General features: G+C 50.5%; 1 protein-coding gene across 1 annotated transcript in view; it reads left to right on the plus strand.

Annotated features, from left to right (window-relative positions):
* ASTN2 (astrotactin 2) overlaps positions 1–26,416 on the plus strand; it is a 433,335-nt gene that overhangs the window by 220,337 nt on the left and 186,582 nt on the right. Inside the window, exon 11 of the mRNA XM_067309282.1 lies at positions 19,374–19,524. Coding sequence (XP_067165383.1) covers positions 19,374–19,524 — 151 coding nt within the window. The remainder of the gene's footprint in view (positions 1–19,373; positions 19,525–26,416) is intronic.

A 26,416-nucleotide genomic window follows, 5' to 3' on the forward strand; every position in this document is an offset into this window, starting at 1 on the left:
TCTCTCTGAGAAGATTTTTGTCCATCAGTCCCTGCCCTTGCGGAGGCCGTTTGTCAAGTCCGTGGCAAGAGCCCCAGCTCTGAACGTTTCAGTGTTGCTTGTTTCTCGGGAGCCGCTGGCCATGCCACAAGGACCGTCCTTCAGCACGCTCAGTACTGGCTCTCCGCTTCACAGGCTTTCGCCTGTTCTTCTTTATTCAGCACTGAGTGCATCTGGGTTTCATTCCTCAGGAACACTTCTGATCTCCTTTGTATTCATTCCGTATCTTACTGAAATGGGTAAGTGTTTTGTGCTGGTACAAATGCCCATTTTGTACTGAGCAGGTTCCCACTGCTGCCTTCTCAGCGCTGACAATGGATTTTACATTTATGTCTCTAGTACCTTTCAAAGGAAGCATATTGTATTCTGCGCAGTTCTCTTCCCATCCCCTCGGCTCTGTGGGATCAGACCTTGGATTAGCATGGAAGCTCTTCCATTTAGTCTCTCTAATTAAAATAGGCACTAAAATAAAAGTGGCTAGTGGAATATGATGGGCAGGGAAAAAAAGAGGGTGGTCCTGCAATGTGTAAGTTCTTTTCTTCTTCTTTTTTTCTGCTCTGTTTTTCTCCTGTGATCGAGCTCCTGTTGCTAAATGTGAAGCCAGAGAGCAGGTTCCCAGGCAAACGTCCACCTGATATGTTTTGACAGATCTAATCAGGCAGGAGTAGTGATGACCATATCCCACACACCAGCATCTTCTCCCGTGAATTGCAATTCAAACTGAACATCCTTCACAATTACTCTGGCAACTGAAACGAACCTGATGATTGAGATCTGGATCACACAAAGGAAGGGATGTTCTCATCCCAGGCACATCTGCTCTCAGCTGCCGTCAGTAACCCGTAGGCTCAGGCCCTCCTTTGCAACCTCTGCCATAATGCAGCTCTTGTGAATGCATTTGACATGGGATTCTTGGTGCCAGTAATTGATCTCAGCAAAGAATCTACCAGCAGACAGAGTCCCTTCTGCCCTTAAAAGATGCATATATTTTATATTCTGCTTAATAATACAGTAACATGAAGGTTCACATGAGACCTTATAAAGTGAAAGAGGCAGCCTGTGTATTCTGGGCCGCTTGGTGCCTGAGTGAATTCAGAGGATCTCTGAGTAAGCTTTGGAATTGGTGATGTTTGTGTGCAAGTACGGTGTCACTATTACTTTGATGTGATTTCTGTTCTTTAGAGGTCCTTCAGGTTGTGGATTATTACTGAGGGGGTAGGTTTGTAAATAAAGATACCGAAATAAGGAGGCAGATTTTCCAAAGATGTGTCTCCTCTGGAGATCTGATTTTAGGACTACTGGGAGACCTTGGAAGTTTGCTCAGCCCTCTGCATTTCAAGCTGCATATATCATTAAAACCAGGAGTATGGCAAAAAAAATGAATCCTATTGTGGGCACTGGGATTTAGGCAGCGTATAGATTTGTGTCTCGTGGTAGGTTCTGTGGACAGTCCAAGAAGTTTTTTCCACATTTGGGACATTGATTATGTCTCTCTGCCATGTCACTTCTTTGCTGTCTAATTATATAGCTAAGTTCAAGACCTACCCTTCCATCAGGAAGGTCAATAATGGGCTCGCTCTTCTCTCCTCAATACATACATAGATGGGGCTGATCTGATTACATGTAGGAGCAACTTAGATCATCCTTAGATCTATATCTAAAGTAGTCACCTAGGCTGCCTTTTTTTAATCAGCAGAGATCTAGTCCATGGAGTTCAGGGCACCATTCAGCTCTTGCTGAAATCATTGACCACTTTTGGGTGGATGAATCGTGCCCTAACTGACCCAATCTCTCTCCAGAGAGTTTGAAGGGAGCCCAAAGAGACCATCTCAGGTGGCATTCCCTGCCTGTCTCGGGATAGGAGATCTCAAGCCATCCTCAGCATCTCTGAAACCTCAAAAAGAGTTGATCAGAATTGGCCCATGGTTCAGGTGTTCAAATGTTGTTAGACTGAGGGGCAGAGGCTGGGATGGATACTCACTCTAAACCCAGTTTTGAGCCCTTCAGGAGTGAGGAAAGGTGACTCCTGCGATTCTGGCGGATGCTGTCAGGCTCCTCGCTTTGCTGGCTAGCCTGCTCCTCAGAGGAAGAGGATGTCTGAGAGTGTCTATGGCAAAAACTCTGCTGGTGCCATTACTAGGTGAGATCTTTCTGCTTCAGAGCCTTTTATCTCTGGACAGTTCAGAATTGGCAGGAGTCAGATCTCAGCCTTTTGCAGGTGGCACACCCAAGAGTGCCTGCCTGGTCCAGTGAAAATGCTGCTGGCACTGGCAGATTTTAAGTTACCTTAATACAATCCCCCGTAGTCTTATGTTTGTATTTGGATTTGCAGTCTTCTGTTTTAAAGGTACATCAGACAAAGTCACACAGCCTAATCCCAACTCCAGTAATGTCCTTAGCAGAGCCAACACGTTTCCTACCTCCCACCATTGAGCTATCAAGTGAAGCAGGAAAGCTGGCCCTCCCGTGAAATATGGACTTACTGTCAGCTTCAGCCTTTCTCTGCCTTTAACCCTCTCTCTTCCTTCAGGTAAATAATGATGTTCCCTTTACCACATTCAACTTTCCATTCAATTTATCATGTTTATTGACCCAAGCAGAAAGTCAATGTTTTCTTCATCTGCCATTTGCCTCGATGGCAGCCAATTTGGTTCAACAGGAACAAAAGTGGATGCAACAGAATTCTGTTCCTGATTTCTGTATTATTTTTTTAAATGCTGATTATCCTGTTTTTTGAACACACCTGGCCCTGGACAAGGCTCGGCAGCATTCGCTATATGATATGGCTGCAGGCAAGTCTAAAAATGTGCAGCAATTACCCCTCAAATTGAAGAGCTGGGAGGAGGCCTGCGGGTCAGCTCATTACATGGCAGGCATTCCTGTGGTCAGGGCTGCCTGCTTCCTCTGTAGATGCAGTTTGTTTGTGAAATGTTCCTATCTGGGGCTTTAATGTGCTTTTGAAGCTCTGCATCTTTCTCAAAAGTCTGAAGGCGATCCTTCATAGGCATTGTCTGGATCAGTGATTTTCAACCACCGTCCCATGGGCTCCCGGGGGTCTGTGGATCACTTCTAAAGGGGGCGTGAAAGGTGATGGGAAAAAGCTTGCGTGATGTCCACAGAGAGCTCATGTCTCTGCCGGAGAATTTGTAAGACACTGCAAATCGGAAAAGGTTCAAAACTAATGAACTGCATTGAACTGAGTTGTCCCCCACACAGGTTTAAATACAGCCTCTGCCCCCAGAGAATTTGCAAGTCAAGGGTAGTGTGTGGCCGTTGTTAGGCGATGGGTCTGTACGGGCAGCGCTCGCTGCAGTGGCGGCAAGGGGAGTGTGGAGCACATGGCTTCTTTTGGGGGGAAGATATAAACAAAACAAACATTTCTGGCAATTAATGTGCAGTTTTAGGATGTAACCAAGGTGATCTAATGGGCAATGGCCACCACAAAGGGTGGTCCTGGCCTTCCTCGAGCCAGTGATTCCCATCACTTCCCTTATGCCAGCAGTGGCACTTCTCCGATCCTGTGCTGAGCCAGTTCAGGGAGCTACACTGGCAGAAAACCTTTCCCTTTCTTTGTGGTAGGTGATTATTTGTTCTCCAGCACCCAAATCTCCTTGCAACAGTGAGATGGGTCCCTACCAAAGGCAATGGCAGATCTGAGAGCTCCTCATCCCTGGAAACCAGACTGGTGGAGCTAGAGTCCTCAGCAGGGTTCAGCACCCAGCAGGTTTCCCAGGGACTGCACAGCCCTTCTGACAAACTAGGCTGTGCGCCTAGTAGATGCTAATGAATGCTGGGCACGCTGGAAAACGTGGTCCGTATTGGGTGCCTAGATAAGAGCCAAGTCCTTTTGAAAAAATCTGTCCATATGGATGTAAAATCCCTATGCAAATCTCTCCCTAGGTATAAAATTAATTGGATTCTAACTTCAAAGACTATTTCCGGAAAAAAAGCCCTAAATAATCTAGTTGTGCCTCAGTTCCTCTGTCTGTGGACATTTACCTGGCTTTATAAAATCATTGAGTGTTTCTGATAGAAGATGCTATATATAGCAACAAAGCTATGCATGTATGTATATATATGCATAAATTCATCCCGAGTAACTGGCCCAGACAAGTTGGTATTTTGTAAAATAGGGCTCATGGATTTGGTTTGCGAAACGGCTCCAGTTTTGGTTTTGTGTGCCCTTATCTCTCTCTCCATGATCCAATGTGCAGCTATACCCACACCAGCAGGCTATTTGCTCACTCAGTGCCTTATCTGAGACGCAAAGCTCCAGCTCCCAGCAGGTCGGTGGGGAGGAGAGGAGGTGGATGGGGTCTCGTGAGCCCTGGGATATCAGGTGGTCACTGAAAATTGCACAAATGCGGGGCTTTTGCGGGGGGTTTCAGCTGGCTAAAACGTTATTGCAGAGCCTGGTAGTGCCCCTGGCTTTACCAGGAACCTCGCAGGGAAGCTGAGCTGTTCTGGGCACGTATTTCCAGTCCGATCGTTTTTCCCCTCGCGCAGCCTGAGAAGGAGCAGGTGCTGGGGGGAAGGAAGCGCTGAGCACTTTGGAGCCGCATGGGGCGGCAGCGATTGCCCTGCTGCCCTGTGAGCCCGACTGTCTGTAATCGCTTGGAGCCTCATTTCCGAGGTGCTTAAGCATCCTCTGTTCCCTGGGAATCGATAGGAGCAGCAGGTGCTCAGCAACTGTGAAAAACCGGGACATAAACGTCTGATCCTGCAGTCCTGCCCATTTCCTATTTATCTAATCTAACTCTATCGGCATTTCTAAAGTGCTTATCGCCACTGAATCTAAGCACTTTATGCGGATCTTGAAAAAACCCATAATCACTGCGTAATGAGAAGTGGCCGAGTTTGGGACATGGGCTGCTCTCGGAGTGTATGCGCATTGTAAGCGGCAGACTAACGAGTAACCACTGCCCTGACCTGGTTTCCCCCTAAGTCCGACTTTCCCTAGTGACCCTCAAAAATCCAGAAGAGCCCATCAGAATAGAAAACTTTCCCAAAATACTCTTGAAGGCTATAAAAGGAAAATCAGGGAAGGAAAAACCCAGTGACTCATTAGCACCTATGCAGATGCTAAAATCTGAGTGAGATGTCGCCCCAGTCTAGGATTTCTGAGCTTGCGATTGCAAAATGCTCATGATGACTTAAGGCAGACACAGCCCCACGTAAATGGGGTGCTAATTCCTGTGTCCGTCCAGCCTTCTCGTGGCACTTGAGGTTGCCTCTGCCTCCTCGGGACTGGGAGACAAGCTGCAGTGCTGGACGCTGTATAAATTCCCAGGGCTGTTGCACAGGAACAGGAGACGGGGCTAATAGGTGGGCTTCGGTCTCTACAGCTCCTCTCTGCCTTTCTATTCCCCCTGAGTCTGCTGCTGGCACCAGTACAAAAATTCCGCTTTTCCAGAAGGGGAAAGCAGGGTGGAGAGAAGGGAGAGGTAGCCGCTAAGATCGCCCAGCTCGTAGCCCCTTCTGCAGAACGACGCTCTCTTTTGGGCTAGAATATACGTGCTTTAGATGGGCATTTCCCCCAGCTCGCCCCGTGTTTCTCCAGCACAGCGGTGGCTTTGTTCCGCCGTCCCTGACGCCACCTCCTGCAAGAGCTGTGGGTGCAGAGGTGGGAGGGAGGAAGGCACTGGCTCCGGGCAATCTCGCGGGTGGTCCTGACGGGGCCGACGGTGTGTTTTTGCAGCGCGATGGATGGGAGAGCGTTGGCGCAACAGCAGCGTGGCCCAGGCCCATGTGTGCGCGGCTGCACCTTCAGCCGCAGCAGGGCGGTGGGAGAGGCAGCATGGAGCACCTAATTCCCCCTGGGGTTTGCCGAGCGAGAGCGGATGCTGGCGGAGCAGCAAAGCCCAAAACCCTCCCGGTCTTCTGCAGAGGAGGAGGCAGGTCGTTCTCCTGAGAGCAATGAATCACCATCGGTTTCTTTGGGATGGTGGAACGAGCGGTGACCTTAAATCTTGGTTTGTTGAGTGCTGATTATTTTGAAAGGCAAAGGGGGAAAAATGGTGGCTGAAGTGTCCTGCCTAATGGGACCTTGGCAGAAACGGATACGTGTGAGTTGGGGACCAGGTGTGGAAAGCTCATCATCCTGCATCATGATTAATGGTTTTGTTTGGTTTTGTTTTGTTTTACCATCCAACTACCAGGAGAATAGACTTGCCCATTTGGTCTATTTGACTCAATTTTATTCTAGGTCATCTAGGTAGAGCTGCTGTCACTGGCTGGTGATGGGGGCCTGACCCGTCTCATGATGTTTTCAGCCTTTTACAGTGTCGGACGAGATATCCCAGTCCTTCTCTTGCCTTGGTCTAGGGCTCCTGCTTGCTTACTCATTTTTCTAAGATTTCGTTTTCTCCCCCAGGCAAAACTGTTGTAGAGGATTGAGGCAGATGTTTTGTGGAGGATGTCTCTTTTACAAGCGAGAACCACACTAATTTGGCTAGCTTAAATGCTTGTTTGAAAACCTGGAATTCCTGCATGCCGAGCGAAGTCTTGTTTGATTTTAGCAGCCAGAGTGTGCAGCAGTCCTCCTGCGACTGAGCACGGCTGAGGGCCCCCGCTCTGAGCTGTAGGAGATGGTGACCCTGAAGGGGTGAGGTGCTAAGGATGAGGGAGAGGAAGGACAGGACAGGAGAGCCCCAGCCAGAGGGGGAGAGGCAGAAGAAGGCCTGCCAGCTGTGGCTTGGGCACCCAGCCCTCCACCGTGCAGCCTGACAGCACCATTGGACCCCCCTTCCCAACTCCTGTGGTTCAAGTGCAGAAATCTCTGCCCACCAAAAGGCTAAATGATGCTATGTCCTGCAACTTCTGATCAAAAATTCCTCTTTTCCAGCCTAAGAAATTTTTTACGGGCAATACCTTCCTGTTCCTCACTGTCCTGGAATAAAGCCCAGATCGACCTCTTTTTAAAAACATTATTAGGGCTGCAAAACTCCAAAGCCAAGAGGTGCCAGGGTCAGTTTTCTGTGCAGCCTTCACACAGCCCCTTTGTGCATATGCATTATGATACCGTCTTTAATGGCATGATCAGATACTACTTATTCACTTTTGCCTCACTCAGCACACCAGATGAACCTGCTCTGGGAATGATCTGCTTTAATGGGGAGCAGTAAAAACTTCAGCCGAAGTCAGAGAGCTACGCTCTGAGCAGAGGAAGTGTCATTTAATGCTAAATACTCCGAAAAATCAAGCCTTAAATTTGGTGCGTGTAATGTAGTGGGTATTTTTTACGTTACTGTCCCTGGGCCATAGCTCCCCCTCTGTAAAACGGGGGGGTGATAGCAGGGAGATTGTGAGCGTAATGTCTTTATTGGTTGTGAAATACTGCTGTTTGCTAGTGTGGAGCAAAGAATAAGCAGTCCGGGAGGAAGGGAGCAATTGTGCATGCAGAACAGCGTCTGAATAGAGTGCAGTAAAGTAGAAGCTATGCATCCTCCAATGAAGAGAAAACAAGCTACTGAGAAGCTGCAAATTAAGTTGTTTGTAGGGCACTGAGCAGCCTGCAGATGCTGATAGGTGCCTGGAAGTGTTGTTCAGGATGCCGAAACGCTGAGCTCCTTTTTCAGGCCCCTTGAGACTCTGTAGCTAAGCACCAGCACCTTTGGCATTTAGCAGGGGAGAGGTCTTTTAGAAACCCCCTAATAGGTGCTCTTGCAACAGCTTCATCAAAGTGCCTGATTACCGGAGGCTGGAGTAAGGTTGCCTAGGTAACCCTAGTTCTCGCATTTTTTAAGTTTTAAGTATATGGCTTTGCAACCTTTATCATTTCCTTTACTTTTTCTCCGTGAGTGGTTCGGTGGGTGCCCGCGGCGTTATTTATCGTGCCTTCCTCTAGCAGAGGATGTCCCTGTCTCACCCGCTTTGGCGCGTCCTGCGCCTGTGCCACCGGGCTTCCCACAGGTGCCCCGGCCGGCGGAGGTCCCACCGCGTGCGTGGCCTCGCCGCGGCCGTGCTGCCGGGCCGGGCTGCAGCGGGCTCCCCGTCGCCGCTACGTGCCGTCGCCCGCCCCGGCGAGCCCGCGCTTCGTTCCCGCTGCAGCCGGGCGAGGGGCTGCGCGGCTTGGCATAGCGCCGCCACCGCCGCCGTGGGATGCGAGTCCTTGCTGGGGTCGCGCCAGCGCCCTTGCTGCCACGCAGATTTTTTCTTCCTCGTTATCGCCACGTTTTCTCAGTGCCCAGGCTCTGCGCGTAAAACTACCCCTTCCGTTGTTTTCTTTCTAATGGGAAATATAAGCCAAAAATGTATTTCCAATTTTGTAATTTTGAAAGTAGCGTTTCGAGAGGAGGGGATGGAAGGGATTGCTAGGCATGTTGAACTAATAAAAATATGAGTTAGCAAAGAGAAGTCATTTGATAATTTTCATTTGTGTGTTTTTCATTATGCTTTGCTTCAATTGCTGATAACCCCCATGCCATTAATGTGATGCATTTTGCTAGATAAACACACTACTTTGTGAGCTAATTAGTGTTCAATTACTATCAATTAATACATATTAATACTACCAATTACTTGTTGAACAAGCATGTGCTTCTCTGCTAATATTATTTAAATTATTAATTTTTGAAGCTGCCTAGAACCCCTTGTCAAAAGTGTTTGGTAGTAATTGCTATCGCTTTGAGTGAACAAGTGGTTGTACCCAGTTCTTCCATGCCTCCTTGGTGAACCTGAGGTTTCTGTTCCTAGTGGTCTAAATGTGATGATTTTTCATTTTTTAATTTCCCAAGGTTTTGAAACTGTGTTTTGCACGTGCTTTTGGCTTGTTGCTTTTTGAGCCCTTAGAAATCCCATTATAAAGCAAGTGAGAATTGGAATAGACGAGCACAAGAGGCGAAGGGAAAGGAAGATAAGATCTTGTGATTGTGGGCTGGACTCAGACAACTTTGGATGCTTCATAATTAAACTAACTTAATAAATCTAATAACTAAACTTAAAAAAGCTAAGTTAGGTCTTTCTATCTCTGGCTACTTCTGTAGTCAGCAGAAGCCTTTGAGGCCCTATCTGGGAGACCTGTTCAAGACAGTGGAGAGCAATAGCTGAGATTTAAGACAAACCCGGCGTTCAGGAGCGCTTGCGATGAAGTCAGCAGTGACCTGGTGCTCTGCGTGTGTGTGGAAGGGGGAGAAGGAATTTTGTCAGCACCGGACATGTTCAAAACAGGGAGAAGTCCCATCCCTCCCTTGAAGAATCAGCTCCTGATGAAGCTAATGAGGAGGACGCGAAAAACGAGAAGCGAGCGGCGGTGTTTGGCGGCTGAAGCGTGGCCGGGCTGCGTCCCGCCGGGCTCCCCAGACGTGGCCGTGGGTGCGAGCCGGCGTCAGCCCTCAGGGCCTGCGGAGGTGCCAGCCGCCCGGGACGCGGGCGGGATTTCGAGCCGCGGGCGCCGCGGCGAGGTGGGAGCCCAGACGCGTAATTTCCAGGGCGCTTTGTGAGCGCGGTTCGTCGCCTCTCTTAAGGCTCCGGCGCCTTTTCCTCAACCTCCTCTTGCCGAGGTTGCCTAGGAGACCGAGCCGTTGTCACTGCGAATACAGGGCAGTTTGTTTGCGTTTGACTCCTTCGGGGTTGAAGAGGCAATCACGACGCTGGCCTGAAATTCGAAAAAAATGAGAGGAATAAAAACCAGCTCGTTCCTCTCGTGCGTGGCATCGTCCCGGCCCCGGCATGATGGCGCGGAGCCGCTCGGCACCGGGCAGCTCGGCCCCCGGCCCGCAGGCACCACGGGGGATCCTCGCGCGGAGCCCGGCGCGGCCCCTCGGTCACGGAGCCGAGCGCGCTCCTCTCCGGATCGCCGGGTCCCCAAGGAGGCGCGTGCTGCAGAGCCGGCTTTCTCGGCCGCCTTTTCTTCCGTTGCGTTTGTTTTGTTTTGTTTTGCTTTATTTAAATTTCTGGTCCTTCTGGTTGCCAAGGTAAGAAGCTTCAAAACGCACTGATGTAGCAATGGTTTTATCGAACCTCCAGCAAATTACTGAAGGCTTGTCGGGGGGCGGTTTCGCGCTTTAAACCTCAAGGTTTTGGGGAGAGCTTTTTTGCAGGTGTTTATTATAGTAGGTATTAAAGTGAGAATATCAGGAAAATTTATAGTAAGCAGCTCATCAGCAGTGGTGTGTCGGTGTAGCTCCACCGAAATGAATTCTCCAGTGTCACTAAAGTAAGGACGATTTCTTCCAGTTTAGGATCCCAGCCTCGATGACTGACGTCTTTTATACCCACTGCCGCTGTTAGAATGGCTGAGAAATGTCTGCGGGTGCTTTGGGCAGATCTGATAAACTCAGTTTTTCTATATAAAATAACAAATCCCGTCCACACACACACCTGTTCATACATGATGTCAAGAGAAGTGGTCCAAGATGTGAACTCAAACACGCCGAGGTTTGGAACTGCAAAGTCCAAAAGTTAGAAGTTGCCCCTGCGTTTTTAAGGCTGCCCCAAAACCTCAGTTTTCCCAGTGAGACAGTACATCATGATATGTTGACTACATGATACTACTTTTTCCAGAGGGCCCTGGCTTTACTCAGTGCGCGGATATACTAGCTCTGGAGATAAATCATGTCTTGGTATCGAAGGAGATGATTGCTTCATTCGTTGCAGATGCTGTAAACAGCAGAGTGGATAGAGGAGAGGCCGCGGAAAGAGCGGTCTCTTGTTGCAGGCAAGGGGAAAAAAAAAGTTTTAAGTCCTGGAGAAAACATACTCCATCGCTTTGAAATTGGAGATCACTTTTCTCAGGTGACCATTTATTGCACATTCATCATAATTTGGGTGTTTAACTTCACAGCCCTTTCCACAGAACAGCTGAGCCTGTGCTGCAATTAAAGTCAATTGGAATTGTGCCGTGAGCACATAAAGCGCTAAAAGTACCAAGAGGAACTTTGAAAGCATCTCCAGTTGGACATCCAACAGTACTGAATGCCTTTAATCCTAATCTCTTAGTTCCCCCATCTTCAGCAAGAAGCAAATAATACCCCGTGCTGTATACAGAGGCTGTGAAAATCAGCTGAGGGTCACGAGACACTCGGATGCTTCAGGAAGGAAAAATCCCCGGAGGAGATGAATAACTGCCTTCGGAGATGAGCTGGAATACTAGGCAGTAAAGAAGCACGAGACCAGTCATTGAACACTGACGGTAAAACGAACGATGGAAGGTGCACTCATTCCCCCACCTGGGCGCGGAGCAGGTCGGTGTCCTCAGGAATGGTCCTGCATGCCCCCGCGTGCTGCCACGTGGCGTAAAAGGGGCTTTTACTGAGACGGCTGGAGCAGGGTGCGTGCAGAGAGCTGCCTGACCGCAGGAACAGCTGAGCACGCCGGGGATGTCCGAGTTCACTGCCGTAGGAGCATGAGCAGGTGCAGGCAAAGGGGCAGCGTGCAGGGGCAGCAGCAGGTCCCGGGGTCGTCCCGGAGAGAACAGCCTGCGACACCCATCACAGCAAGGCGGTTACGTTTTGACATGCAACTCCCGAACGCTGGACTCTGCAGGTGTATTTTTTTTATTGTGTTTTATGTGATGTTTTTATGAAAAATGTGATTATCCATTTTGCAGAGCACTTTCAGCTCCGGTTAAATATGTCAATCTGCCAGGCAGGCCCTTCGTGGCCTGGCTCTGTAAGGAGTTGTGCTCAGCGTTGGTTAAACTGCCTGCGCTCTTCATAGCTGTATCGTAACACAGCCAAGCGGTGCTGTGCAGGCGGGCCCGGACGAAGGGCTCAGTTAGCTTTGCTTCCCTTAGGGTCTTTAATTCCCACTCAAGTTTGATATTTCAGACTTGCAGTTGAGCACGCTTACCCTTTCCAGCTCACCATCTTCCGCCGAGCATTCGCGATTCGTGGCTGACAAAAGAAGTTTCCAACCCGCGTGACTGCAAACAAAACAAAAGGCAGCGTATAACAAAGCGTGCAGCGAAAAGGCTCTTAGAGGTCTGACTTCTACCAATCCCATTAATACCTTTGAGTGGTTTACTCTGAGACTCGATGAAGAGTTCAGTGCCCTCGCTAATGATTTCAGTGCTGGCCGTATTAGAGGAAAACAGGGGGTTGGAGAGGGAAAAAGAGACGTGAGGGGAAAGAGAAAAGGAATGGAGAAAGAAAGAAGTGCAATAGGTGAGAGCATAGGTGATCCTGGGAGAGAGAGCATGTTTGCTGGGAGAGAAATAAGGTACCGCTAAATGGGCAGTGGCCTCAGTTGTTGCAGGTCTGGGTGTCTGTTTGGAGGCCCCTGGGCAAGGTGTACCTCTAGGGTCGGTATCCAGCTCTTTCTGAAAGCAGCTCCCAGGAGGAATGGGTGCTGGGGCTGGGTTCCTGCACGACTGTCACATTTGAGGACTGGATAGGGATTGGAAAGGGGGAAGCAGCCACTGCTCCACGTGTGATCTGGAGCACTGGCGGCACCCGGCGGCACCCCAGGGTGCGGAGCCTGGCAGCCCGCCTTGTAACTCCACCCCTGTACCTCCCCCGTCCTTTTTACAGACCTGAGATTGCCCTCAAGGGTAACACAGGGCCCTGAATGTACGCGTGGTCGGAAAGGAAATTCAGAAATTGTCACAAAGGGAGCACGGGGGCCCCTGCCCGCAGCTGGGCACAGCCACGGAAAAGGCGTCCCTGGAGCACCTCAACCTCCTGGCCCCCGCCAAGGTTCTCCCGATGTCCCCTGTGCCCAGGGGCTGCGTGTATTAACTCGTCGGAAAGTTGGTGCCACCCGGCCCGTTAACCCTGCTGCTCGAGGACAGGCAGCTGGGCCAAGTCTCCACTTGCAGTGTTTTCTGTCTCTGCACATCTCTAAGCTCCCGGTGCAGCTCTGTTGGAGCCGGGCAGGCATCCGCACGAGACCACGAGGAGGCCAGCGCACACCAGGCAAAGCTCTCTGCACTGTCTTTGGCCCAGGGAAGACAGGGTGAAAGGCAGAAGAGGTCCAGATTTAACTCCTGACTGGGTGTAAAGGGAAAGGGGCAAAGCCTACAGGAGTAGACTTCTCTCTGGTAGGCTCTTAGCAGTGAAGAGATCAGCCCTTTCTCTGGCCTAATAACAAGTTTCTTGGCCAGAGCTGGTGACAATTCGTCAGTCAGGCAGCTATGAGGCTGAAAAATGAGGAATGTGAGTGTAAATTCCTACCTATTGGATCACAAGTGCATCAACTCTTAAGGTCCCCTTTGAGCGGGGACCAGCGTGACCTGGTTGTGCCAATGGAAAGAGGAAGCACTTGGACCTGGAGGAGGACAGGCTCCAAGCTGCTCCAGGCTGGGCTTGCCCCATTCACATTGTGCTTTGTGCGACAGAAGTCAGCCTCCCCGCCTGTGCCTGTTGCAGCTACAGGACCAGGGTGATGCCTTCTGTGTGCGGCCAGGGCTACTAAGCACGGCTAGGGGAGGGGAGAGGTGCAGGAAGGCAATGGGACACTGTGTGCAGGACACTGGATTGTCTCCTCTGACTGCAGCCACAACTGATGGAGACAACGTGAGAGGGTGAGAGGCAGACAGCGGGTTGCATACCTTTCTCCTAATGAGAGTCAGGGTTGAGCGAGATGGTGGGTGTGAGGCATCCTCGCTGTGCATGGCCAAGGTAGGCTGAGCTGTGTGGAAAAGTGAGCCGGGTGGTTTTGTGTCCCCGCTCTCTACCAGTCATTGCGTTGGGGTGAATCTGCAGATGACACTGTATCATGCCGTTCACTGCTAGCATGCTCTGTTTCTAGAAACTCATGAACCCCAAATCTCCAGCCTGATCCCCCTCCCAAACACACCTCAGCGAGCAGACGGTAGAGAGGCACTAGCTTCGTCCAAGCTTGCATCCTGTTCTTCCTTGTTTTTCTCAGTGACAGTAAACCTTGTAGGACACTCATGTCTTAAACCATTAGCAGGCAATGAAAAGGGGCAGCTGAGCTGAATAACACCCCTTAATCCCCTTCTAGGATGAGCTGAAGAGAAGAGCCACTTTGTGAAGCTCAGGAGCTTATTCTGAGATGAGTGCTTTGGAGGCTTTGAGAATTGCATGGTGTTGATATTTCATGAATAAATAACCCCCAGCAATATTTGTCACTGAATCTGCTTCATTAGTGAAGGCCTGGAACAAAGGAGGAGGATGGAGAGCAGTGGGGAGGTGGAAGAGAAAAATATTTGCAAGTGAATAGACGCAACTGCAGGCGTTAGGAAATGGCAAGGGCTGGTGACAATGGATGCTGCGGTCTGCCTTGGGAGCTGCGCGGAGCCTGACAGCAAGGAGTATTGTTGTGCATCGCACTAGCCATTTATGGCAATAAAAGTTGTCAGAAAGGTGGGTTTTAGCGAGGGCTAGGTATATAATCAGTGGGTGCTGGCAGTGAGGATAGTGCATTTCATTTAAAAGTGTATCATTTGTGTGTCTGCATGTGTCTCTGGGAGGGCTGGAGAGTTAGAGTGCGTGTGCGTGCTCATATATGTGTATGTGTTTGTGCGGAAAATCGAGCACCAGAAATTAGGTCCCTTGCTCCAAAATGCCCTTTTCAACAGGACGTAACACCCGCTTCCTGCCTCCATCACTGGAACCGGTGGGGAATTGTCCGGTTCTCCCAGCATGCACCGGCACTGCGCTGCTGCGCTGAGCTCCTCGGCTGCGGCTCGTGCGTGAAGGGCATGCAGACACTCGGGCTCATGCAGTCTGGGTCAAGCCAGGGCCACGGGGAATTTCCTCGAGGTCGCCAGTGTGCTCAAGACACGGCACAAACTGAGAAGCCCATCTTCTCTATCATGCCTTGTCAGAACAGATCCAGGGGTCACTTGATGAAATTCAATACAGATAAATGTAGAACAAGAAAAATAGATGTTCTTTTGAAGGCAGCTCATTACTGCAGGGAAAGTGATTCATATATCAGGGCCATCCTAATCTTGTGTTACTGAACTGCTGCTGACAGGGAGAGGGAGGGCGGGAGGGCTGGCTTCCTCTGATGGACTGCCACACAGGGATGGTCAAATGCTACCATCTCTCCTAAAATATCCCCAAATTGTCAGCACTGTTTCCTCTCAAAGGCCAACGCTGGGGTTTGATGGCACAGTGTTCAGATCTGATATGGCAACACCGCTATTTGCAAAGAAGCGCTCTTGGGAGGGAAGGGGAGAGGTTCAGAGGAGGAAGGTCTGGGAGAAGGAGGTGTGACCATGCTTTGCTCTTCAAGAGGTCTTAGGAAGACGGCACAGAGCCGGGTGGCAGTCTTAGGGCAAGCAGGCAGGGTGATGGGGTAAACCACAGAGCTCACGGGTGGTTTGCAAGGATGGCGGGCTGCTCTTGTGGATGACAGATTATCACATGTTGGTGGCCTGGCTTCCAGGGGAGCAGATGGCATGAGTGCACTTCTTGCCATTGGGGAAAGTGGTCAAATGAAACTCTTGTTTGAGCCTTCTTGAGGGAGAAGTTGCATTTCCCTTGGGAGTTCATGCATGCCTTCCTCTGGAGCAGGCCTGGCACCAGCTGGCTGGGCTCCATCTCATCTCAGGTGGTAGCATCTCTCCAAGAGTGCTGCTGGCCTGAAAGGACATATGTCAACAGTAGGACCTGTTGCCATATGTTATTCGTATTTTTTCCCATTGTAAATCCAGCCATTTAGCTCAGAGTGACAGGATAAAAATGAGTCCCAGGCAAGGTATCTGCCCTCCAGAAATCAGCCGTAGGCTTCGCAGGGGGAGAAGGCTGCTTGCCCTAAATCTCAGGTAAGCAGGAGTGTTTTGATCCATTGTCCATGTGGCCGACTACCTAGATCCATCTTTTTCTTACTTCTTGGATGAAGGCCAAATGGCATTGAAAGCTTTCACTGTCTCCAGACACATAATATCATTAATACAACTTGAATGAGGACATGGAACATCCAGTTGTCCATCCCGTCCTGCCCTGGGAGGCTCCACAGTGCCTTTCCAGTCGCCCGCAGGTGGGTGAGCTCCGTGTGCCCTGCCGGGCACAGAGATGCTCCCGAGCTGTGGCCACACTCAGGGTCAGGATCCAGACCCCCGGTCCCATACCTGGCGCCCGCCCCAGGGAACCACGCACTTTTGGGGAGGCAAGAAGACCTCCCCAAGACAAATTGCCCGTTTTCCCCAGAGCAAGGTGGGTAACCTTGCAGGACAGGGCACCGAGGCGTTGCTAAACCCAAGCGGCGAGCACAGCCCTGGAGAAGCTGCACCCCGGGGCACGAGCAGAGCTGGGGGGCAGCCCCGTCTGGGATAGAGGGGCGGGAGAGGGCTCTCGGCCAGGGAAGCGGAGGGACGGGGCTAGGAGGAGGTAGCGAGGAGGCAGGCGTCCCCAGCGGCAGCGCGGGGGGAGCAGGCGCGGGACGGCAGCGGCGGGCAGAGGGACGGCTGCAGGTCGCCAGCGGCGCCGCGTGGGTGGCGAATCGTCGGCTCCTCGCCGAACGCCGCCCGTCCCTTTGTCGCCGTGTGCGGCGTGCGATTAATTAGCGCTCTTCAGCCCCCGAATTAAAAGGAGCTGCCGAGGATGTCAGCGCGAAGCGGCTTGGCGGTGCCTGCCTGCGCGGAGCCCGGCTCCCGCGGGCTGAGCGGTTCCCCTCCGAAGCACGAGAAAGCAGAGTTTGCTGCCGGCTCGCTCCGAGCGCGGCGTCAGCCCTCTCGTCTGCTGCCGTCCCCCGTGTCAGGTCGCCGCGCTTAAGCCATGTTCCTCTGACGGAACGAACGCTTATGCGGAATCAATCCGTGCAGAGGCGAGCAGCCGTCTGGAGACGGTGCCGTCACCCGGCTCGTCTCGGGGGCGACATCTGAGCGCTTGCCTCCGTCTCCGCTCCCCCACCTTCCGGGGAGGTTAATATTTTAATAGGCTTAATGGCTCGCTCCGGCTTGCCAGCCGCCGTCCGCGTTTTGTCAGCAATGATCCATTACACCAGGCATGGTTTCGGAGAGCGAGGTTCCCGTCCCCCCGGGATGAGCTTGGCTCTGCGGGAGCGGCCTGCGGTGTTGGTTGGCCAAAGGGGAGAGCTGGGAGGGTGGCAGGGGGCACGGATCTCTTTGCCGGCAGCCTCAGATGAGAGGAGAAGGTCCCCAATAACTTCTGCTCCCCCAGGAGGAGCAGCAGACGGGGTTGGACTTTGTGGGGTGGTGGTGGAGGAGTTGTCACGTTTTTCTAAGCAATTCTCTCTACCTTAATAAACAGCACTTTTGGCAAGTAAATAATATGTCCTTCCTCTTCTCCCTTCTCTCCAGCAGAAATATGTGCCCTGATCTAATATATTCTGTCTTTCTCACTCCCTCACTCTGGAGGAGCTGCAAATTCTGGTGGGAACAGAGTGCTAATAGAAAAGGCCTCTAAAGATATTTGAAACACGACCAAGAAAGGACAGAGGGAGATTCAGCTCCAAATATGCTGGAAAATCTAGGAGATGGGCCAAGAAAAGGGGAATAGCTGCAACATGATCACCCAGAGGGAAAAGTTAATTGGGAAGCATTAATTGGGTGAAAGCATGCGGCGTAGACAGGAATTCACGACTCAAGGCGGTACCACCGCAGGGCCCGGAGACACGCGGGTGGTGGTAGAAGGCTCTGCCCCAACGTTCGGGGTAACTCGGCGTCTAACACGGCGCCTAACCCAGCCCTCCGCAGCCATCCGTGCAGGGGATGTGCCCCCTCACCGCTGCTGCTGGCTTTGCGGTGTTTTGCCTGTTTGAAGTCCCAGCTTCTGGAATCCTGGGGTTGCTGGAAAATCCAAAATTTAGAACTGTGCAGGGCTTTATTGCTTTGGGTTTGGTCTTTTTTTGTAGTTTCTAGCCCCCAAGCTTGCAGAGAGAAGCTTCAGTATGCCCTAAAGGCTCAGAAAGCAGAAGGCAAATTAAAAAAAAAAAACTCCCAACGATTGATTTATTTTTAAAATCTCATCAGTTTTATGCCAATCTCATTATATTTTTTTTAATGGCTGACTCATGATTTTTCGAACGTTTGGTGTTGGCAGCCCTGCGCGTGCGAGGGTGAGCGCGTGCGTGCGTGCCCAGGGGCCCTCCTCTGCTAGCTAGTGTGGTGCAAGTTCTAGACAGCAGCACTGTGGTCTTCAAGGGCTATTGAATATTCCTGCGCTGCTGTTTTATTGCCAAGCACACGGTTTTGAGATTATAAACAAAGGAAAATGGAGAAGAGCAATGGGCCTCGAGCCATTGTGCAGGTTTTTTTGGTACAGCCGTGAGGACGGGGGAAATGCTAGAGGGAGAGGAGCAAAGCGCCGTGTAACTCATGGCGCTGTCTCAGTGGGTATTTTAAGGTCAGAGGGGTCAGTGTTTATTTCCAGTTTCATGTGTATAAAGATCTAATAAATAGACTGTGGAAGTCAAGCCTACCTCTGTCACTGACTTGCTCTGTGACCTTGGGTAAATCGCTTGTCTCCCTGTGCATCCTTCGCTGACACTAAGACGGTGACCAGATCTGTTGCCCAGGATGGGTTGCAGGAATCAGTTAATATATAAAATGTACTCTGAAGATGAAAAATACCTTAGAGATGCTTAAAGCTCTCAGCAAGCATCTATGTCCCCTTTGCAGGAATCCAGCAGAAAGCAAGCACCTGACTACTTTGTCACAGACAAAATCTGCTGCGTGTGCAGCTCGGAGAGGCGGGGGTGGGAGTTTCTCAAGTCTTTAAATGTCCACTGAATTCATAGGCATTTGCGCTTCTCATTTGCTTAAGGAAAAGGTTTTAAAACGCAGCTGTGCGCTAGGGTTTGCAAAATTGTCTCAGGCTGCAGGAGTGCAGCATTGCACAGTTGTGCTGCAATGGGGCATGGACTTGGCAGAGGGGAGAGCTGGGCTCAGACGCTTCCTTATGTGCCCCTGGTCGAGGGTCCCCCATCACCTTAATCCAAGCACAGATTTAAGCTTCCAGTTTCCACATCTCAGCAAATAAAGCCAGGTTTCTTGTGGCTTTATATCTTGAGTGGCATCCCCAGGCGTTGGACAAGGTGTGTGTGCTCGCAGAAGCTTTACTTATCTGTAAAACATTCATAATGAGAGAAAACATTCATGATTCACCTTTTTGGGTTCTGATATCTAGTATAGCTTTGAATTCCTATACAAGTCCGGGCCACTAATAGGTCCTCTCTTAGTTGCTTGTTTGCATGAAAATGGTAGAAAGTTAGTATCCTTGAAACCTCAGGCTTGGTTGATTTTCATCAAAGATGGCAGCAGCAAATTAGAAATATATAGCACGATCACGAAGCCTTCGTGTTCTTAGGAAACTCCCTTTGACTATCTTTTTTGCTAATCAAAATGCCTTGGTGGTGCCCAAACAGCCTGCTTTGTGGATAAGTTACGGCACTGCACATGCTCTGCCCTGCCGCCTCCCTCTCCCTCCTTCCTAGCTCTAATAGTGCCTTTTGTCTCCAAGGGAAGAAGCGATGCTGTCCACCTACTTTGAAACCATCAATGACTTGCTCTCCTCCTTTGGGCCAGTCCGAGACTGCTCCCGCAACAACGGTGGCTGCACCCGCAATTTCAAGTGCGTTTCGGATCGCAAGGTGGACTCTACGGGCTGTGTGGTAGGTACCCTCGACGCTGGCCCTCGGAGGTGAGGGTGTGTTTTGGGGCAAGGTAGAGGGTGATGCTGCCTGCTTGTTCTCCTCGCATGGGGCTGAGGGGTTGCGTGTGCTGCCAATGGACTCGCCTCCTCCCTGTGGTCTTCACAACAAATCACATACAGGAAGCTTGCATTAAGATGGTCAAGAAAGGAGCAGTAACCAGGCAAGCATTTGCTCAGCCATTTTCACTTGGGCTTAGATGTGTAAAAGACAAACGGATGAGGCTGCTAATAGCCATTTTCCTGCTTGTCAGAAAAACACGGGCTTAAAACAAAGTCTCGCTTCTGCTGCTGACTTGTGCTTCCCAGCTCCGGTGCAGGCGAGGTGAAGCATCTCCCCATCCTCTTCTCCACTGCGCCCCTCTGAAACCCTCAGAGTTTCAGTTCATTTCCGGACACGCTCCTGTCTTGCCAGACCACCTCCTAGTTCCCAGGTTTTGCAGTCCCTCTTCAGAAGACCTCTTAGACCACAGACCACTAGTCTTGGGCAGAGGCTTTGGATTGTTGCCAGCTGTGGGAGGGTTTTGCTGGAAGCGAAAGGAGCGCTCCGCAGTCCACTCTAACGTGTCTCTCTCCGAGGGCAAAGTTAACGCTTCTCCACGCAAGGAGTTTGTGCTGCTGTACGGCGAGTCCCATGTGAAATACAGAGCAGTGGAGATGAGGAGGCAGATCCTTGTGAAACAGCCCATTAATTTTGGACCATTGCTCTTCTTCCTATTAGAAGAATCTGGGAACAAGACACCTCTTAGCATGGGAATGTTTGTACGCTTGCTCTCAGGGGAAGCGTCAGTCAAGGCGTCTGCTTTATGCGGGTGTGTGGCTGTTCGCTGGCAGAGAGGGTCCAAAACTCGTCGCCCGCTCTGCCTACGTGCAAGTGCGTGGCTCGCGCACACAAACACGTGCGTGTGCACAGATGCAGCGCTACCTCTCGCACACGCACACACAGTCACAGCCGCGCTCCTCACCTGCGTGCCGAGGTTTCTTTCTTATGCCCAACACCCAGCCGCTATAATGCATTCGGGCCGCTGCGCCGCTCGGTTGTGTTGCTAACACCATTTCTGTGACCATGCTGATTTGCGCTTTGCATGCAAACACGTGCACGGTGATGCTAAGCCCCCCCAAAAGCTATTCCCCTTCTTCTCCAAAGCTTCATTTTCACCACAGGCATAGCCCCTGTCACCCCTTCTCTCCTATATCTCTGCAAAGGCAGGAGTTAAGTGTCTCTTTATTTATTGAAGATGTTTATACACGGCAGCCTGGAAAGGTCAGACTGGAGTGGCGCCGTCTCCAGGGTGGCTTTTTCATTATCCCCTTCTCCGATTGCTTGTTAAGGCCATTTAGCACGACAGCCTGATGTGTCACAGGCAACGCGTTACAGCAGTCCTGCAGCTCCCTTCATCTCTTTCTTTCTAGTTCTCTCTTTTGTGCTTTCTTTTTCCTTTTCTTTTCTTTTTTTTTTTTTTTGTTCTGGCCTTTTCCAGGGAGGGGCTGTTTCTTTGTGTGGGTTTTTTTTCCCCCATTCTTTTTTAGTGTCATTTTGCTCTGAAAACTAATGTGCCTCTAAGATACTGTCAGAAACAATCGGGGCCCTGATTGCCCTGTGCTGCTGGGAAGAGACGCCTCTTTTTAAAAGTCAAGATATATTAAGATAGAAATTGTCAATAAATTACAGGCCTAGCATTTGCCACACCGGCACGCAGAGCGGCAGGAATTGAAAACTGTGTCACTCAGGGAAAATAAGCCCCCCACTTTTCTATAATGGCTAAATGAGGCTTTATTTAAAGGGAACAAAACACGTACAGCATGAACACCGGGGGAGAGAAAGAAGGAGCTGGAGTGAGAAATCACCTTGGGGCACATCCTGCTGCCCATGTGCCGTGGGCGAGACGGCGCAGCGACAGTGCGGGGAGGCCGCCGGTCGCCCAGGGCTGGTCGGGGTCCCCGCACCCCTCCGCTGGGCATTGGTGGTGAGGGAGGTCTGCACCTCTCCTGGAGCCCCTTGGGCCTCCTGGCCCATCCGAGGAGAGGACACAGCTATAAGAAGACGCACATCTGTCCTCTCTCTGTTCCCCTCGGTGGGAGACGGAGTTGGCATTTCGGAAAACAAGCAAACCTGGCTCCGTGGGCGGGCAAATGGGCATCAGGCGATGGACGCGACCTGCCCCCGTGAGGGCCCGGTGCTGTGGACCTTCAGCAGGGCTGCGCGAGAGGGCAGAGCTGGCGGCGGGTGAGGGATGCGCAGCCGGGCGAGAATCTAGATGCTGAGAGAGGGAAAAAAGCGCTCTGATGAATCACCCCCCTGCTTTCTGTTTCACTCGGCTTCCCTTCTGACTGAAGCGATAAAAGAAACGCAAAGTACTGTCATCCCTTCCGGCTGTACCAAATTTATGCAACGTTTCACACTCGCCACTTGCGTGTAGGTCTCCAGGAATCACTGCACCGATGAGACCGTCTAGCTGCAGCGGTCAGAGCGAAGGTCCGTCTAGCACAGCCCCGCGTTTCAGACCGTGCTCCATAGCCGTTGCTAGGGAAAAGTATAAAAAATGTGGACAAGCGGCGATTCCTGCTAGCCGCCGCCTCTCCGTGCGAGGCGTGGGTCGTCCCCTATTGCTGGCACTGGGTGGGATCTCAGGTGACCTTGCTTCGCCTTCTGCCTCCGTTCCTTCTGTATAAGCGCACTTGGCCGTATTGCTTTTCCCCATCCTGCCCCCTCGTATTGAAGTGTGCTGGGGTGTGAGCCGTCTCTGCAGCGCAAGGAGGGATGGGGGTCATTCCCTGCAAAGTTGCAGGGATGTCAGTTATGTTTTAAAGCTGAACTGCCATGAACTCAGTTTGCCAATTTGGTAAGTGCTATAGGCAATATTGGGATGTAATTTAATTAAGCTGTCCCCTTTTTACAGAGTTCAGGGAGCATTCATGTACTAATTTTAGCACTAGGTTCGTTTCAGCTTTACTGTGGACACTGTTTCTCAAATCATGACATGTTGTTAATCTCAACCAGTCAACAGTTTATTAATTTGCTGAGAACCACAGAAGTATATAATCAGTGGTTCATCAATCAAGGCTAAATCCAACAAATGTTCTAGGCAGGTACTGAGCATAAAATATACATGCAGGCTTGTAAGCAATTAATACACACCAGAGCTGGAGCCTCGCAGCTCAACCGGGGAACAGCACAAATCTCAAAGATTTCTTATTCCTTTTATGTATAATCATCATCTCTTACCAGTTCCTTAGTGCCCCTAATACAGCTTCCAGTAATTCTGCAAGGATTGAGGATGCATTTATCTTAAGGCTTTTTAGCAATGTGGTCTCTGCCATTACCTAATTGTTTGGCCTTAAAAGGACTTGTTTAAAATGTCGAGGGCAATTGCTTACAGACATTGTCTGAGTCCCTCTTAGGTCAATCTCCTTGGGCTTATGAAGGAGAAATGAGCACATAGCTTTGCTTGGTTACAATCCAGAGTTGGAAGACCCAAAGGTTCTCTCGCTTACTGGGGAAGGGAAGGAAATACAGGCTCTGAAATGTCATCTTACCACTGCTGCTGTTTACTAGAGCCCAGGGATTCCCAGGGGTGAGGCTGAAATGGGGTCCCGCTGCTCCTTACCCGGCGTGGAGAGGTGACAGCTCCTCTGCTTCCATCGCACGCTTCCCCAAGGGCTTTTTTCTCTTCTCATGGCTTTTCTGCTATTTTTGCTTGCACCCAGTAGATGGCATCAGTGCATAATAGATTTTTGCAGCTCTTTTCTTATCGGAGGCTTTTTTTGTTTGGTTAATTCTAAGAATTGTTAGTTGGAATCTTGTCCTGTTAACTGGAATCTTGCTAAGGTCATTACTTGGAATTACTGACTGGGATCTCACCTTTGAGCCCTAACTTTCAGTGTAACAATCCGTAAGCAATAGAAGTACATCCATTTCAGTCATGCTTTTCCTTAGCGCACCAGAGAATTCCTATGGTGTTTGGAGAGTGACTGGCATTTTAAAAGAGAACAAAATCCCAGTGAGCTTCTCTAAATCTGGTGGCTCTGGTCTGTGCATTCTTTGAGTTTGATGTGTGTTTCATAGCATTTGTAAGGGATTACAGCAAAATAAGAGATGTTGCATCGGAGAAATAAGTCAGATTATTGCCAATGCAGAAAGGTGTGTTGCTGATCCCTTCTGCCGGCATATAGGTAGCTGCTCATCCAGGAGGGAAGACGTGCTGAAGGAGTGAAAGGGCTTGACCAGCATGTGTTGGTGATTTGTAATTTGAGATGAAAAGCTGTGAATTGGATTTAAGGGAGTGAAGGAAACACCTGTAAAATGGCTTAAAGCCAGGTTTCCCCACCTGTCTCTTGGCTTTGGTTCACTCATGGGTGCTAATGCTCCCTTCTGCTTGCACACACTATCTGGCAGCAGTTCCCGTTAGCTAGCCTAAAGAAAGCAGGACTGCTAGCCCCAGAAAGGTAAGAGAGGTTCTTTGATTTCTCAAGGAAAGTGAGCTTTGGTCTTAGCCTGTGAGCTAGGTAAGGGGTTGGTTAGTGCTCCTCTAATGGGATTAGGAGGTGCACATTGGCTTCTGCAGCCCCTGAAAATCTGGGAGCTGGTTGTCAGCTGGGTTGCTGCAGAAGGAGGCAGCAGCAGGTACAGGGTGTGCGTGGTTCACCACGAGTGTGTGTGTGTGCATGGTCCTGAGCACCCCATGTCTCTCGCCATGGGGTCTTGCTGTGGCAAAGCCCTCCTGGAGGAGCTGGAAGGCCTACGTCGTGCATCCGTGACCCGCAGCCAGGTGCAGGGAAGGCTGCCAGCCGAGCAGAGCAGCAGAATCGGGGTGTCTGGTTTTGCTGCTGTGCGTAAGCTGTCTTCGCCGTGGTGAACAACGGGTAGTTGTAAGCAGCGTGATTTGGTGGTTCCCACGCCATAAGCTGTAGAGCGGAGGTTGATGGGGTGCAGAGAGCAGTCTGTTTCCAGCTCTGTTTCCTACTTCTGGAGCACGCCGCAAACACCTGCAGGTATCAGCGAATCGCTCATTTGAGTCAGGAGTCAGTGACTTACGGTATGGAGGCCGAAGCTGCTGCGTAGGCAGGCTTGGAAGGACGCACAGCATGGCTGCGCCCTGAGGTTCATCCCTCCTTGGGAGAGGTGTCTGTAAGGGGTGAGAGCTCCCGCCGAGCCCGAGCTCCCCAGGAACCGGACGCCACTGTCATGCGCAGAGATTAAATCCTGCCCTTCTGCAGCATTTTACTGCTCTGGGGCTGAGATTCTTCTGCCACACTTTATTTCTAATTTGAGCAAGGAAAATGTAGTTTGGCTACAAGCACGGTGTAAACAGCTCTTCTTCATGATCGTGGGGTCAATGCATAGGGTAGGAGAGTGTCTGCCTCAACTGCATGTAGAAGGGAGAGGATCTATGAGATAGTCTCTTAATTAAGTTGTGACCCATGCTGTGACACCTGCGCTGTGTCAGTCCTAGTCTTTTTAGATACAGAAGGAAGAGAAATTTGGCATGGTCCACACAGGCGCATAAGCCTTAGCTCAGCCTGTCTGGCGCTAATCCTTCTCTTTTGCTCTCTTCCACCTCACAGCGATGGGATATTCCTTAGCTGCTGCAAAGCAGTGCAGAGAAATGGCTTAATTTAAGAATGTAATCACTTTATAGAGAAATGGGATTTGAAATGAAGGAGCAGGCCAGTGGCCTATCCCTCTGGTCTTCTCCTTCCAGCACAGGTCACCTGGGATTTCTTGGGGACAAAGGAGAGCAGAGGGGGAAGATCAAAAGGAAGCAGGTGAAAAGGAGAAGTTCTGTTCCTTGGGAAATCGGATGTTTGGGAGTTTCTACCCAGACCAAAGGGCCATGCAGAAATCCCCTGTGTAAGTGCAAATGCCAAAATATTTTCGTTCGAAACACTCCTTTTTATTTAGGAGGGTGAAATGTTTAATTCCAACATTATCATTTAGAGTTTCGTCTTATATATTAGGTTATCCCAGCGTGCAGCCTAAAATAAAAACAAAATTAAGCAGTGGAAACAAAAGCATTTAATTTTGACAAGCTTGAAATGTTTTGATAATTTCCCAATGAATTTTGAGATGTAAATGATGGAATCCCATGAAGCACTTAAGCTTCATCAAATCTGCGTTTTCTGACAGACCCTTGTTTATTGAAAAATAAAAACTCATCCGTCCCTGCCTTAAGAAGCACCTAGCTAATTATGTAGACGTGCACACGCGAGGGAGGGAGATGGGGAGGAAACGGTTCTTCTCTAATCCCTTTAAAGTTTAGCTGGCTCCTTGAAGCAGAAGATTACTACTTATGCATATTATGATTGAAATTAGAAACCCCTGGTGTAGAGAACCAAGTTAGACGCTGCACAAAACCCTAACAAAAAGTCCCTGTCCCAAGGAGACTGCAGTTTGTGCTTTATCTTGTTCACCCAGGTAGCTACCTGCGGTGAAAATGGGATTTGAGGAAGAGGGAAAAGCAAGCTCAGAGCTGTTGGTGGCAAAAGCAGCTATTGCCTGAGCTACCGAATGGTACGTTTCTGCCTCGGTGGAAATGTGGCAGAGCAGTAGGAACGGGATGACGTAACCGTGAGCCTGAGACCTCGTGCAAGGGGTGGCGAGTTCCTGCGAGCAGCAGCTCTGGGGCTGTCGGTGTGGGAGCAAGTTTTGGGTGGAAACGGCAGGGCTGGCAAGGCACATCCCAGGGAGGTGTCCCCTCGTAGCTGGGTCACGACACAGGCTGAAGGGGGAAGCGGATGGGGAGCCCGCTTTCAACTTCACTTTTGCTGTCAGTGCTGCAAAATGGGGTTGTATGGAAGCAACATGCAGCCCCTGCCTTTAACGTAGGAAAGAGCTGGCTAGATTTATAGCATGT

Source organism: Apteryx mantelli, chromosome 21 (genome assembly GCF_036417845.1).
Source record: "Apteryx mantelli isolate bAptMan1 chromosome 21, bAptMan1.hap1, whole genome shotgun sequence".
Taxonomy (NCBI): Eukaryota; Metazoa; Chordata; class Aves; order Apterygiformes; family Apterygidae; genus Apteryx; species Apteryx mantelli.